This window comes from Neltuma alba, unplaced genomic scaffold (assembly GCF_004799145.2).
Source record: "Neltuma alba isolate B1F8T4 unplaced genomic scaffold, ASM479914v2 tig00011130_pilon, whole genome shotgun sequence".
NCBI lineage: Eukaryota > Viridiplantae > Streptophyta > Magnoliopsida > Fabales > Fabaceae > Neltuma > Neltuma alba.
Window position 1 is genome coordinate 58,596 of NW_021635866.1, and position 13,141 is coordinate 71,736.

Genomic DNA, 13,141 nt, shown 5'->3' on the forward strand with positions numbered 1-13,141 from the left:
CAATTAATCTAACATTTAGTTTTTTGCCTCAATGGAACAAAATATAGAGAAAGTCAATCAAGAAAACAGAAGGCAGACTCAACAAAACTGATCCATCTCTCTTCGTCCTCCTAAACCTACTCTAGTCTCTTTCACTGTTGCGTAGGCAGTGACCACAAACATATGGATTGCCCTGCAAAAGCTATACACTGTTTGTCTGGCATATCATCTACTTCATGATGTGCTGAATTGCATTTTTCCAGATCAGTACGTATCCTTCCTTTTCATTGGTTGTTATGCAGTTTCCTCTGCAGCCTTATTTGCAGGAATCCACCTGCATGTACCAGATCAGTTCTGCAATGTACCTCATTCATTTCACTTTTGCTTTAATGTTCTATCCTTGACCAAACCAATGCGCCATGCATCATGTATTGTTTCTGGCAGAGTCCAATATCTTCATAAATGCAAATTCTGTGTGCATTCTTTGCAGAGTGAAAGGCCTAGCTGCTAGCTAGGATTGTTTGTGTTTCCCTCTTTCTGTATCCTGTTGATTCCAAACTGCATGGAGATCAGATGTGCGTAGAGAAGTTCATTCCACGTGTCAGGCACTCCAGGCAAGCACCAATGGCTGCAATCCTGTGGGGCGCCAGGTGGAGTGCCTTCTTCCCTGTACTTTGAAGGATGCCCATCTTTCCTCATCTCTGACAGATTCGTGATGTTCAGAAACTGCACTTTCCACTTCCCGTAGTCCATCTGTTTCACAACTTCAGATATAACTATATTATTATACGGTTCTGTTTCAATTCTTTTCGGCTCCTTATCTGGTTCTGTTTCCTCGTCACAACCTCCCCCTCCATTCCATTCGCCACCCCTGCAATTTCCATCCACCCAGATTTAAATCAGGAGTTTACATGGATTTATAATTATGTAGTTTCCTAAACTACGTCAACCAATGTACGTGCCTGTAATGTACGGGAGAAAAGCTGCGGAAGAAAATGAAGCTTTTATCAGGATCCAATCTATGCAAAGCCCATGATTTCCATGTCTGTAAGGATCTCTCAAATGCTTCCTTCACATCCATACTCATGTTCACGTTGGCCCCTTCTTGAAAATAGCATCCCCTAAAAAACAAGAGCCATGTTCATCCGAAACAAGTAAATCAAGTAGTTAAGAACTAGTAAAGTAAGATGAATAGAGTGTGGATTATCCTACGAGTTAGTAGTTTTATCAGGATTCCACCAGTGGCCAGAATTGAAAACAAGGACATCTGCTCCAACCCACATGTTGGAAAACCAGTGCAACTTGTCGAGCTTAATGACCTTTTGGACTTGAGGGGATGAAGTGGGAGGTGGAGAGGCTAAGGGGGACAAGAATGGTGTCCTGTAATATTCAACTGTCAAGTTGAATTCTTGGAACCGCATGGATAAGTAACCCTTGTGTTTGCTAATGGACTTGCCCTTGACCTCATAAATGGCGGATACGTTAGACGCTCCTGAAGCCAGCATGCACAGTAATGATTCCCACTGGTTTCTCCCCATTGAATCCCCCGCAAACACAATACGTCCATTCCTGCTTCTCTCCAGAAGGTCCGTCGCATTGAATCTACAAGAGAAATTATGATGATGATCAGATGGATCAACTTGTTGAAACCAAGCACAGCCTTGTGTCAGCCCCAACTTCTCATTTATCTCCCCATTTATTTGTTTCATTGGAACTTGAAAGATATTCATTTTTCTCATGGAGTAAAAATTTTCACGTGATCATTACGTCAGGGGAAAAACTGAAGAAAAATTTCTTACCAATCTAAGTTTACTTTATTAAGGCCCCTTCCTGTATAAAACGACGTGTTTTGATGCATAAATACGTGCACGTGTTTGTGTGTGTTGCGTGTGCATTTTATGCAGCCTTGTTAGTTGTTAAGGGAGTATGCTATGCTGGTGTGGAGGCGCCATTTGGTTAGACACACGAGGCCAATGCCATGCTAGAAATTAGGATCTAAGTGGGTCACTGCATTTATGTTCATAACTGTTTCCTCATTCCATTTACTCTATCTTCCAAATCTGCATCTACCAGTAACAGTGTCATGTATCCTCTAATGGGATGCTCTCGCCCCAAAAAAAAGAAAGAAAGAAAGAAAGAAAGGAAAAAACACTAGCATCGTCTTTTGCAAGTTACAGCACAGAGCAGTAACAATGGCAAGAATATGAAAGCCTACGCGATAACAACAGAATGAATAAGAGAAGGGTTACCGGGGGAGGTGGCAGGTGTGAGGTCGCCATCGCCATTGCCAGAAAGTTTGGTTGTGTCGGCCGTTGAGGCGGCAGCGGAAGCCAGGATCCAGAAATGGGCAGTTTTCATGGTAAGAATGAGAAGAGGAGTAAGCTTCGTCCCACAACCAGCGTCCGTTGGAATAATCACAACGTTGGAGGTTGTCGTTGGTGAAGAAATGAGACCACAATCCCTGACGATCAAAGGGGCGTAGGACGTTGACGGACAAGAGGGAGAATAACAACAGGATGAGCAGAGGAAGTGCTAACGTTAATTCTCTCTTCATCATTATAAAAGAGCCTCACGACGATGTTTTGGGTGTTGTTGCTGCTATTAGATTTGAATATCCACCGAGGACCGCTCCCGTTACTTTGAATCAGTCCTCTTTGCCACATATATTGGTTAAATTATTGGTCTGTATATACACACAACTAAGAAACTCAATTTAATAAGCCACTAATACCCTGCAAATAAATAAGATCATGACCAACAATAAAAGGATTTATGTGGTCAGGCTTTGACCCAATAACATTAATGTACCTCTTAAAAAAAAAAAAGTTTTATAAAACCTCTCTTAAATACTTCTTAAGAGTGATTTTGTAAATTCAAAAACAATTTATCATTTATTACTTTCAGTCTTAATTATAAAAATTTATTTATAATCTACAAATAATATTTTATAATTAAAATCGGAGGTAGTATTAATTTGTGTGCTTTTGGGTTGGCGGATGATTAGCCAAGCTCATTACCGACGGTGCATCTACACACGAGATCTTCCATTTCCCGCTGCATCATCAGCATGCTTCGGGCCATATTGTTCAAAAGCCATACATATGGAACAGAGGGGTTACGAAAGCCACATCATGGGCTTTGGGCTTTGGGCTTTTCTTAGCAATTTTTTATTTACCTTTAGGCCTTTAGTGGCCCGTTCTATTATCCAATAGGAGACCAAGGCATATTATATCTACATCGTCAGTGGCTCAAGACAAAATTCATATGCTAAACCAAGCAAACCGTGACAGCTTAGGATCCACGTCCTTATTCTTGCTTAAGAAAAGACCCCAGTGTGATTTGAGGCAGGCACTGCAATACTGCAATAGGAACAGATTAGGATCCATGTCCTTATTCTTCCTCATAAAAAGTTCCCTTTCATTTTCATGAGTTCCCCTGTTCATCGTTGTTTCTGAATCGAATTTATTTTCTTTTGGGCATTGCTAAATCGAATGTATTCAAAAGCCTAGTTGCACTGTCGGTAATGAGTTCGCTATTTAATTCTAGCACGTGGTTGTGAGTCCAAAGTTTCCAGTTTCCTAAATAATCAGTCTGGAATCGTCCGTTTTCAATGCTCTCATCAATTTTTAATCAAATATATAAAAACTAAACCTTCATTGCTGTTATTTCTATCCTCTCAAATTTAAATATAAGTAGTCGAATAATTTCTTTTTTTTTATTTCGACTGTGAAACTTCAATTTCTTTTTTTACCAGAACTTCCATTTTTTCAATCTTCCTCATTTAACATTTTTTTCAAATTACTCTCATTAATTTCATGGTGCCTCTCATTTTTTGTCTCCTACTGTCCTGCATTTAACGCTGTCTCCCTTCAAGATATTTGAAGGGGAATAACACAATTTCTTCACAATAATAATAAATAAATAGCTTAACTAATTTTTTAATTCCTGTAAATTAATTAACTATGTCTTACGTTTAAGAGTAAGTTAAGTACAGTTTTTATAATAACATGCAAAATTTTCAACTCCTCTGGGGTAAGTTGTAATATTAATTTGACCCGTTTAAATCGTGATCAATCGAATTGAGATTATCGTTTTTTTTTTTTCATAGAAGTGAACCCCAGATAATTTGAAGAGCATTAGGCATAATTTTCTTATCTGCCTGGCTTTTTCCCCCCTTGATGGGAATTCTCTTTCCCTCCCAATCAATCATATACGTACGTGAACAGCCCTTTTTGACTGCTTTCAAAGGAGCAGTGAAAAGAGGGGCGGCTTTTAAAAGAGGGGTGAAAGGAGTTTAAAGTTTAAACCGTAAAATAAAAGAAAGTTAATTTGGTCTCTCTTGAATTTTGATTAAATATAACTGATATTTTATATATTTTTCAAATATGACATTTTCTCTTCTAATAATTGGTACACGTCCTCAGAATTTTAAATAATTTGTGGTGAATGAAATTATTTTTTACAAAAATAAAATTTTTATACGGTATCAAAAATAAAAATAGAATTGATTTTTAGGCAGTAACAAACAAAAATTTTATTTTAATTTAATGTGATAATAAAAATGATTGAATCAATAATAGTTTTTGTCTACAATTTATAATTATTTGAGTGAACCATGTGCATCACTCTAAGCCTGAATAATAAGCAGCAATTATAAACACATACTTTGTTCAGAACAAACACATATGTATTAGGTATGAAGTTAACTCTGCATTTATACTATTATATCTTAAACCAAAAGTGGCATGATGCTACTTTTTGCAAGAAAAATCAAAATGAACAGAGTGTAGAGCCTAAGGAGGTTTACATGATGCATCTAAAATAAATAAATTTCTTTTCCCCAATAATAAACTGGAGCTGATGATGACTTCTTGTTTTCTAGATATGTAGTAGTTTGAAATGAATCATATTGTTCACAAGCCGCTGCATGCATTATCGACTACTATCTCTTATTTTATGAGTATCAATATTTCAGAATCTTTTTATTGATTGATATATCGAATATATTGATGTAAAAAGTGGGGTGTACGTGTGAGGATCGAATTAATTAATTAAATTCGCCAGTGAAATTCTTTAATGAATAATTTATTATGCAGCGTTCATATACATAGCAAGTGCGTGCCCGGGTTTTCCTACTGAAAAAATGAAAATGTTGATATGCACGCACATATATCTAATCTAATCTCACATCTATTTTTAATCAATGAAATGAAGATGCCTTGAAGACAGGCCAAGATACGCTCTTCACACGAGGCGCATTTAATTAGATTGAACAATCAGCAAAAAATAGAGGCCACCAAGGCAAAGCATTGAAATTATTGGGAGTCGTCGTGCATCTTGGCGTGGGCCTATACTCAAGCAGGCAACCATGGATTGATACCTTGAAAGGAGTGTGAGAGCATATTGGAAGGCAAGTGTTAGGGTCAATGTCGTGGTGTCTCCCTAATTATTATTCATACTTCAAAACCACCACGATGCTCCTGCCTATCTCCCCCAAGCCCAGTCTCTTTCACCAATAGGTTCATGTATTAGACCCAACATAACCTGAGTGGGGTTCGCTTTCTCTCAGCTTCGCTTCTCGAAAAGACTGTTCCTCACTATTCATTTATTTCTCTGTACATGGCTCGCTCTCTCCCTCTCTCTCTCTCTGTGACTATACCTTATACCTTCCTTGTCCGACTCTTCAAGCTCGCTGGTTTCTGCTCAACCCTTTACTCACTGACGACGACCTTACAGAACCCTCCCTAAAGATTTGGTCCTTTCTCTTCTCTCTGGTCATGAATCCGAGACTTGATTGCTAGTTGCGTCTGGCAAGCATGGAAGGCAACAATCCGCGGTGAACAGTAGTGAGAGGGACACGAGGAACCAGATGCTGGCTGATGATCAGAGGGGGTGAGTGAATAAGAGAATAATATGAAGAGAAAAGGGGAGGGAGTAAAAAGGATTACGTAGAAGGATTATAATGTTAAAGACGATGACCGAGAAGAGAGATTCAAAATCAATCAATAAGAATCGCGATGGGGAGGTCTATTCGTAAAATACAGACAAAGTTAGTGGGTTTGCTGACATGGACGGTTGGTAAGGAAGAAAAGAAAAAGAGTGGGATGTGGAAAAGCCAAACAAAGAGCACAACCCTAAATTCCCACTGGTCGGCTGGCCTTAACCCCCGGAACACAAAGCTGAAACCTTATCTCCAACAACAATTTAATACCCCTTTTTTTAACCCTTTCTTACCTTCCACCTTCTCCATCATTGCCAACTTCTTCCCTCTGTAATCATCACCCTCATTATTCATCCCCTCTGCTTTTAGAATCAAATACCCAATCATCCCAAATTATTGGTTCCTGGTCCACTAATTTTTCGCGTACACACACACACAACTATTTTTCCTTCCTCCTCATCCACGTGGCACTGGACTGTGGCCGACACGTAGCTGGGAGCCACCCTGCATATAAAGGGAATATAAGTGGGCACCTGGGGCTCGCTTTTTTGTGACCAACTTGCTCTAAAACAGGCAATATACAGGATGTGAAGAAGATCAAAATTATGATTTGGAGAACCAGAATCGATGCCATGCATTACAACACCCTTCACTGCTAAGCTTTGCTTTCTTTTATTTACTTTGTTTTTCTGTCTGTCTAGTTCTTTTTGTTTTCTAGTCCAGTACTCCCATTTACAGCAACAGGCACTTGTTCAGTCTAATCCCAGATATTCGCCATCATCCCTTCCATTTTAAATTATGCTATCTGTTTGGATTTTTGTGAACTGTGTTCGGGTCAATATCTATCTAATCGTGCTTGAAGCTTGTCGTGTAAGAGTATCTACAATTCTATATGTGCAATAATTTTGCGATTATAAAATTTCCTTCTTTTTTCATTTATTATTGTTTTCTTTACCATGATATCCCTATGAATTCTAATTAATTGAAAAAATTTTACTCCGCACGAGTTAAAGAGCGATAGCAGAAAGTTGACATATCTGATGGTTACCTGTCCCATCTATTTCAAATTCTCAATCATGATACATTGAATTTATTTATTCGTCGGTGATTCTTATCAATCATGTCCTACCAAGTATATATAATATATTTTTGCAATGATTTTGATTCATCAGAGACAAGTTGCCTGGGCAGATTACATTATTTGCGAATAAAGACTTAAAAGAAACAGAAATTTGGAAAGCTTGATAAATTAAACAGAAAAGGGGCAGAAAAAACAAAGAGGCGTGATTAGGAGGGAAAGACTAGGAAGCAAACTGGAGAGGTTTTATATTATAAATATACGTTAAGTTGATCCCAGTGCTTTTATAACTAAGATTTAGGAATATCGTAATTCGTAACACAGATAGAAATTAAACTAACGGCAAATCCACTGGCCACGAGATGAACTTAACCAGGAACCTTATATTGGTTCATTTAAATAAATCTTAATATTTAAAACTACATTAAAAAAAAGAGTAGAACCAAGCAGGGTCTCCAATAAGAGAAAAAGATGCTGATGACGACTATTCTCCAAACACTATTGATACTCCTCTATCCGATTTTTGAAATTTATTATGCCGATAAGATTTTTTTATCAAATGGATTATTATAATATGCGATGCCATGGCTCGCAATATTATATAGTGGCCACCTCTCTGTAAAAAAAAAAGGGGGGTGTGAAAATAAAGATGATGTATCCGATCCAAAGTTGACTTTTATCGCACTAAAGCAACTTGTCATTGCCGCGGTATTTTTAAAAACAAAATCAAGTATTTAAAGTCATAGAGGTTTCGATCGTTATTTGTTTCCCATGATACAACACCATTAAGCAAAGCACACAATCAGTACCCAATATGCGTGCGTTTATGATTATGGCTTTGACAACAATTTGAATACGGTTGTATATGGAATTTGCCTTGTAGTTTTATATTTATCATTTTTTTATTTATTCAAACCCATTAATTATTCATTTAGGTGAATAAAGATAAGACCTGAAATTTTCACCCAAAAAAAAAAAAGGGAGACCTGAAACACTCTGAATTAATGTCTTAAAGGGAAAGTAGAAATAGGAGGGAGAAAAGAAAAGGTGAGAATGTGAAGATGAAAACTTGAGAAATATTTTTTTGTATGTGAATGTTGCTTTCAAACACGCATATACATATGTCACCTATATATATATATATATATATATATATATATTGTCATGGTTAGCTTAATTAAGTCTTCGTTTGTGTGTGTTTTTTTTTGGGGGGGAGAAGGGGAGCAGCTTGTTTAAGTTGCTTCTGTCTTCTGTTACGAGCTGTCTGTTGTTTTGTTTTTGTATTTCATTCCTTCCTTCAACTGGCCGCTACGTCATCTCTTGAGTCCTAATTTTGGATTGGTTTTTCTCGAAATGGAGTTTAATTTCTTCAATGGTGAATTATGGTAGACATAAATACGAAATTGTTGTGAATTTGCACAATGATGCAGTGATATTAATTACTCCTCCGATTTTAAATATAAGGCCCATATGTAACATTTTCATTTTTACGTGCTATTGAATTTTTTGTTTTGAATTATATATATGCTCAACATATACAGTATTATTAGGTATTCCCTTTGGTCTTGAATATAGTAACTATTTAATTAGAATTGGAGGTAGTATATATATTGTATCTATGTGTTTGTAATAGCTGTACATGCATAATCTTTACAATAATAATATATTCATGACCTTTTTTTTCCATCTATGTTTATGATGCTAAATATTACTCCTTCTAATTTTTAATATAAGAACTAGTTGAAGAAGTTGAGCTTAATCCAAATTAAATATAATGACTCAATTCATCTTGTCTTTGATGTTTATTATTTCTTCAAGATTAATTTACTTGATATGCTATAATTAATGTTACATATAACCAGTTTCACAACGGATGGATTTGAATTCTCCAAGGCCACTAATGTCCTACACTGGTGAGCACAACTGTGTAGGGTGATTCTCTATCTTCTCGGGGGAATGCCAACATGGCGGTGTAACTGTACGTGGCTTGTCAAGGTCCTTTGATGGTGTCCATCGTTATCATATCATGGCCAAATCTCCAATCCACGGTATCGGGCTCTTTATCCAGTGAATTTGGAAGTGTCTTTGCAATTTACTTATTTTTGTTTTTTAGGCACAAACATCTCAAAAGTAATCTGTTAAAATACTGTCAGATAATAAATATGATATTTAAATCTTAGTTTATTATTTTTAAACCTAGAAAAAGGGCTATATCACGTAATTCCCAGCTTTAAAATATCATGTATTATACACAGACTGAACTTTTTTTTTGTGCCAGCCACATATTGAACTAATGACCTAGTGGTAGTTAGAGAAAATAATTTTTTTATGAAATAATTCCTTTCAAAAGAAAAGATTTTGTGTTATTTAGGAGGTGTTTGGGTAATCCAAAATCATTTTTTAAAATTATTTTTTTGCAAACTAAGACAAACTCTTCTAGATTTTATATACCATAAAAGTATTTTGATTTTGTTTCTACTTGGATACCCTTTAAATATCTTTTCGTAAAAAAGTACGAAGACAAACAATTACCAAAAGCAGAATCTTGCGTCTCCCGTGAGACCTGTAGTGAATAGTTTATCCATTTATGACGGCAAAGATTGGGTCTTCTAAAAAGCGAAGCCTATAAAATAGTGTCACGACAAAACGAATATTATCTCTTGTTTTTAATATAAAAATTTATTTAATTTTTATTTTACTTCTAAAACTTTAATTTATTTTATTTTTTATATTTTTTTCTCAATGTAATCATTGCAATAATGATAATTCTAGTTAATACACTTAATTAGTAAGGATATTGAAAAAATATAATATATATTTATTACAAATGACTAATTTAACTAGTTTTCTTAATTTATTTAAATTATTCAATTAGTTTTTATATTGAGAAACAGAGATAATACAATATATTCTCTCTTTTTTTTTTATCTATCTGATTTTTCGTTTTAGAACTGCTTTACAAAGTCGTAACAGAGATTCAAGATGATGAGAAGGCACTGACTTGAGGCCATATCTTGTGCCCCAAGCAAAATGGAAATGACGTTTCTCTAATTTTCTTTTGTAACGAAAAACATGCAAAAAAAAAAAAAAAAAAAAAGTTCGACTTAGCTGAGTTCCTTTTGGCGGTAAAGCCAGCATGGAACGCGCGTGATGGCACCAGTAAACTCAATGGAACGCCAGCCTTTTTTGTCGGGGAGCAGCAAAAATGTATTTTAAAGGACTTGTATTTTATGCGGAACAAAAAAGAATTAGTACATTATAACATCCCATCTTGAGAATAAGGAGATCTAGGATTTGTTCTCTCAATTATGGTAGACGATAAGGCACGATAAGGCTAAGGCGTGAATCAGACACATTTGCGCATATATTATGTGAAATCTTAAGATACTAGTTTGTGCTTTCTAAATGACGTGATTTTTTTTGTAAATTTTATTTTACATTGATATGTTGATTAGCATAAAATTAATATGCAAAAAAAATTATAATGAATCGGAGTTTTTTTTTTTTTATGCGATGAATCAGCAGAACTCGGTAGAAAATTAATCGCTCAGAAATTAGAAAACAAAACTAGTCTTAATTCTTTGAGGACTTTAAGCGCTTAAATAAACATTTTTAAATACCTAAATATAATTGTTAGAAATAAAATGTCAGGGAATTCACATCCTGGGGATAAATATTCGCTCAAAAAAAAAAAATCCGCAAGTCAGTTTCAATTAGACAAGGAACACCAGGGAATTGAACTTCAGGCTCACACCGTACAAACGTACGTCATGGACGAAGGCAGTTACGAGTGCAACCGCACGATTGTCGATTATTGTGGAACATATAGAATCGTATGATCCTGCAAAGTATAAACACAAGAAATGCTCCTGATTCGCTGCTGTGCAGAATAAAGGCGATAAGGTGAAATAAAAATAATAATGGCAAGCTGAAAAGGAAACTGGAAAAAAAAAAAAAAAAAAAAAAAGAGGAGGAAAGGAAAGGGGTGGGGGTGAAATATTCTGTCGATTATGCGCTATCTAATGTGCCACCCACTTTCCACGTGATTCCACGTAAACCAGCTACCATGTATACCTCATCATTCATTGCATATTTTGTTTGGACTTGCCCTTTTCTTCACACAACCCCAGTTCGCGAGCCGGGCACTGCCTTTTAATGGTCAACCTTTGAGCCCAAAAGACGCCTTGGAATTGGAATTCGAATTTACATCATTCCAGAAACCATATCCCTCCCTCTCCCTTGTATTTTTGTATTCCTTCATTATTAAATATTCAGTCCCCACCCAAAGTCTCTCCCCTCCACAACCCCTCTTCACACTCTCCTTTCGCCTTTTTTTAAATTCCACCACTTTCTTCATTCCTCCCTCCCTCCTCCCTCTCTCTCCTCCTCCTTGTTATATATCAACCACACTGCTCGACGACAACCTCCCTCCAACACTTTCATCCTCTTCTCACAACTCAATGGGTTTTGCCGATATGTCTAATACGGGCCTCCGCCTCGGCCTCGGCCTCGGCCTCGGTCTTCCCCATGAGTCAGAGAATTGCCGCGGAGAAATCCGACAGAAGAAAGAAGAGGATCCGTACAAATGTGACCAGAAGGCGTACCCGTCTCTTACTTTAGGACCGCCTGATGATCAGGACGCCAATCGGCAGCTTCCTCCGACCAAGACTGAATCTGTTCATTTCCATGCAATATCCTCTTCTTCTCCCAGCGCCGCCTCTTCCTTCTCCAACTCCTCCAGCATCAAGAGGGAGAATAAGGAGTTTGTCGGCGACGAGCTTGATTTGGAAGTAGAGAACAAGGTTAATCCCTCCAGGGCTGGCGTCGACGTGGACGACGAGGGTAATCCCAGGAAGAAACTCAGGCTCACCAAAGAACAATCTGCTGTTTTGGAGGACAGCTTCAGAGACCACTCTACTCTCAATCCCGTACGTACTGCTTCATCCGTCTCCTCCTGAATTAGACCTTTTCTATGTATAAAAGCCTGTGTTAGTTTATTTTCTCTTATTTTCTTCGAAACTGCAGGTTCCTATATCTGCAAATGATCTCTAATGCTTTATTATTTGGTTTAATCTCAGAAGCAAAAGCAAGAATTGGCAAGAAAGCTAAACCTGCGTGCGAGACAAGTGGAGGTTTGGTTCCAAAACAGGAGAGCTAGGTAATTGATTAATATCTCACTTTAGTTCTTCTAACTATTAACTGCTTTAATCGGATTGATTTGTGCAGTCGTCTGCTGCAACTTTACCGTCATCTTCACGTTCATGTTAAATACTGATGATATGTATCGTTGATTCTTGGAATACACACAGGACAAAACTGAAACAAACGGAAGTTGACTGTGAGGTACTCAAGAAGTGCTGCGAAACGCTAACGGAAGAGAACAAGAGGCTGGAAAAGGAGTTGCAAGAACTGAGATCAATGAAAACGACGTCGCAGGGACCCTTGTATATGCAGCTTCCGGCAGCCACCCTCACCTTATGCCCTTCTTGTGAGAGGATTTGCGGCGGAGGCGGCGGCTCCCCCGCCAATGGCTCTCCTGCTACTACCGCCTTCCTGATCGGATCAAAGGCCCATCACTTGTACAAAAGCAGCTACCCATTCACCCACTCATCCGCAGCTTGCTAGCCAGCCAGCTCGGCTGCCGCTGCACACAAAATTTCCGAGTCCGTCTTATTTTTGTTCGGGAATATTTAGCCAGCCGGCGCAAATTAATTCGCAGTAATTAGCTAGTGCTGTAAGATTTTCAGGAATTAAGGGTAGATATTTCAAGCAAAGTATATATGAATTAAAGGCACTTTTTCTTTTTCCTTCTCTAATCCGTATGTAAGATATTTATCACTGGCGCTGATTATGAGTAATAATAGGGCAACTAAGAGTTCATGTCATCTCTGTCCTTTTCGCTTTCGTTCAAACTATTTATCACTGGCAGGAATTAATGCTTGATCCTCCGTCTGATGAAATTGTGGGTGCATCCGACTCATCGAAACTGTGTATGAACTTTCGGCCAGAGCTTGTTCAGAGAGATTGCTTCTTCGCAAAGTTTAAAGCCTCTTTATTACGTCAGATGGCTTTTTCGAGGGAAAAAAAGTCATTTTTATGTTTGATTTATAATATTGATAAACAGTAACTTCATGATGTAGTAT

General features: G+C 37.3%; 2 protein-coding genes across 2 annotated transcripts; one reads left to right on the top strand and one right to left on the bottom strand.

The window, feature by feature from the left end:
- Positions 1–486: 486 nt before the first annotated feature.
- LOC114761709 (protein trichome birefringence-like 9) lies at positions 487–2,533 on the bottom strand. Its single transcript, XM_028951133.1, has 4 exons — positions 2,229–2,533; positions 1,192–1,581; positions 942–1,100; positions 487–850 (listed from the first exon to the last, which is right to left on the bottom strand). Exons 1-4 carry the CDS (start codon positions 2,531–2,533, stop codon positions 487–489), a joined length of 1,218 nt encoding a protein of 405 aa, XP_028806966.1.
- An 8,720-nt stretch (positions 2,534–11,253) lies between these two features.
- On the top strand, positions 11,254–12,883 carry LOC114761708 (homeobox-leucine zipper protein HAT9). Its single transcript, XM_028951132.1, has 3 exons — positions 11,254–11,926; positions 12,077–12,156; positions 12,308–12,883. The coding sequence occupies exons 1-3, from the start codon at positions 11,459–11,461 to the stop codon at positions 12,621–12,623; spliced, it is 864 nt and encodes a 287-aa protein (XP_028806965.1). The 5' UTR covers positions 11,254–11,458; the 3' UTR covers positions 12,624–12,883.
- Positions 12,884–13,141: the final 258 nt, after the last annotated feature.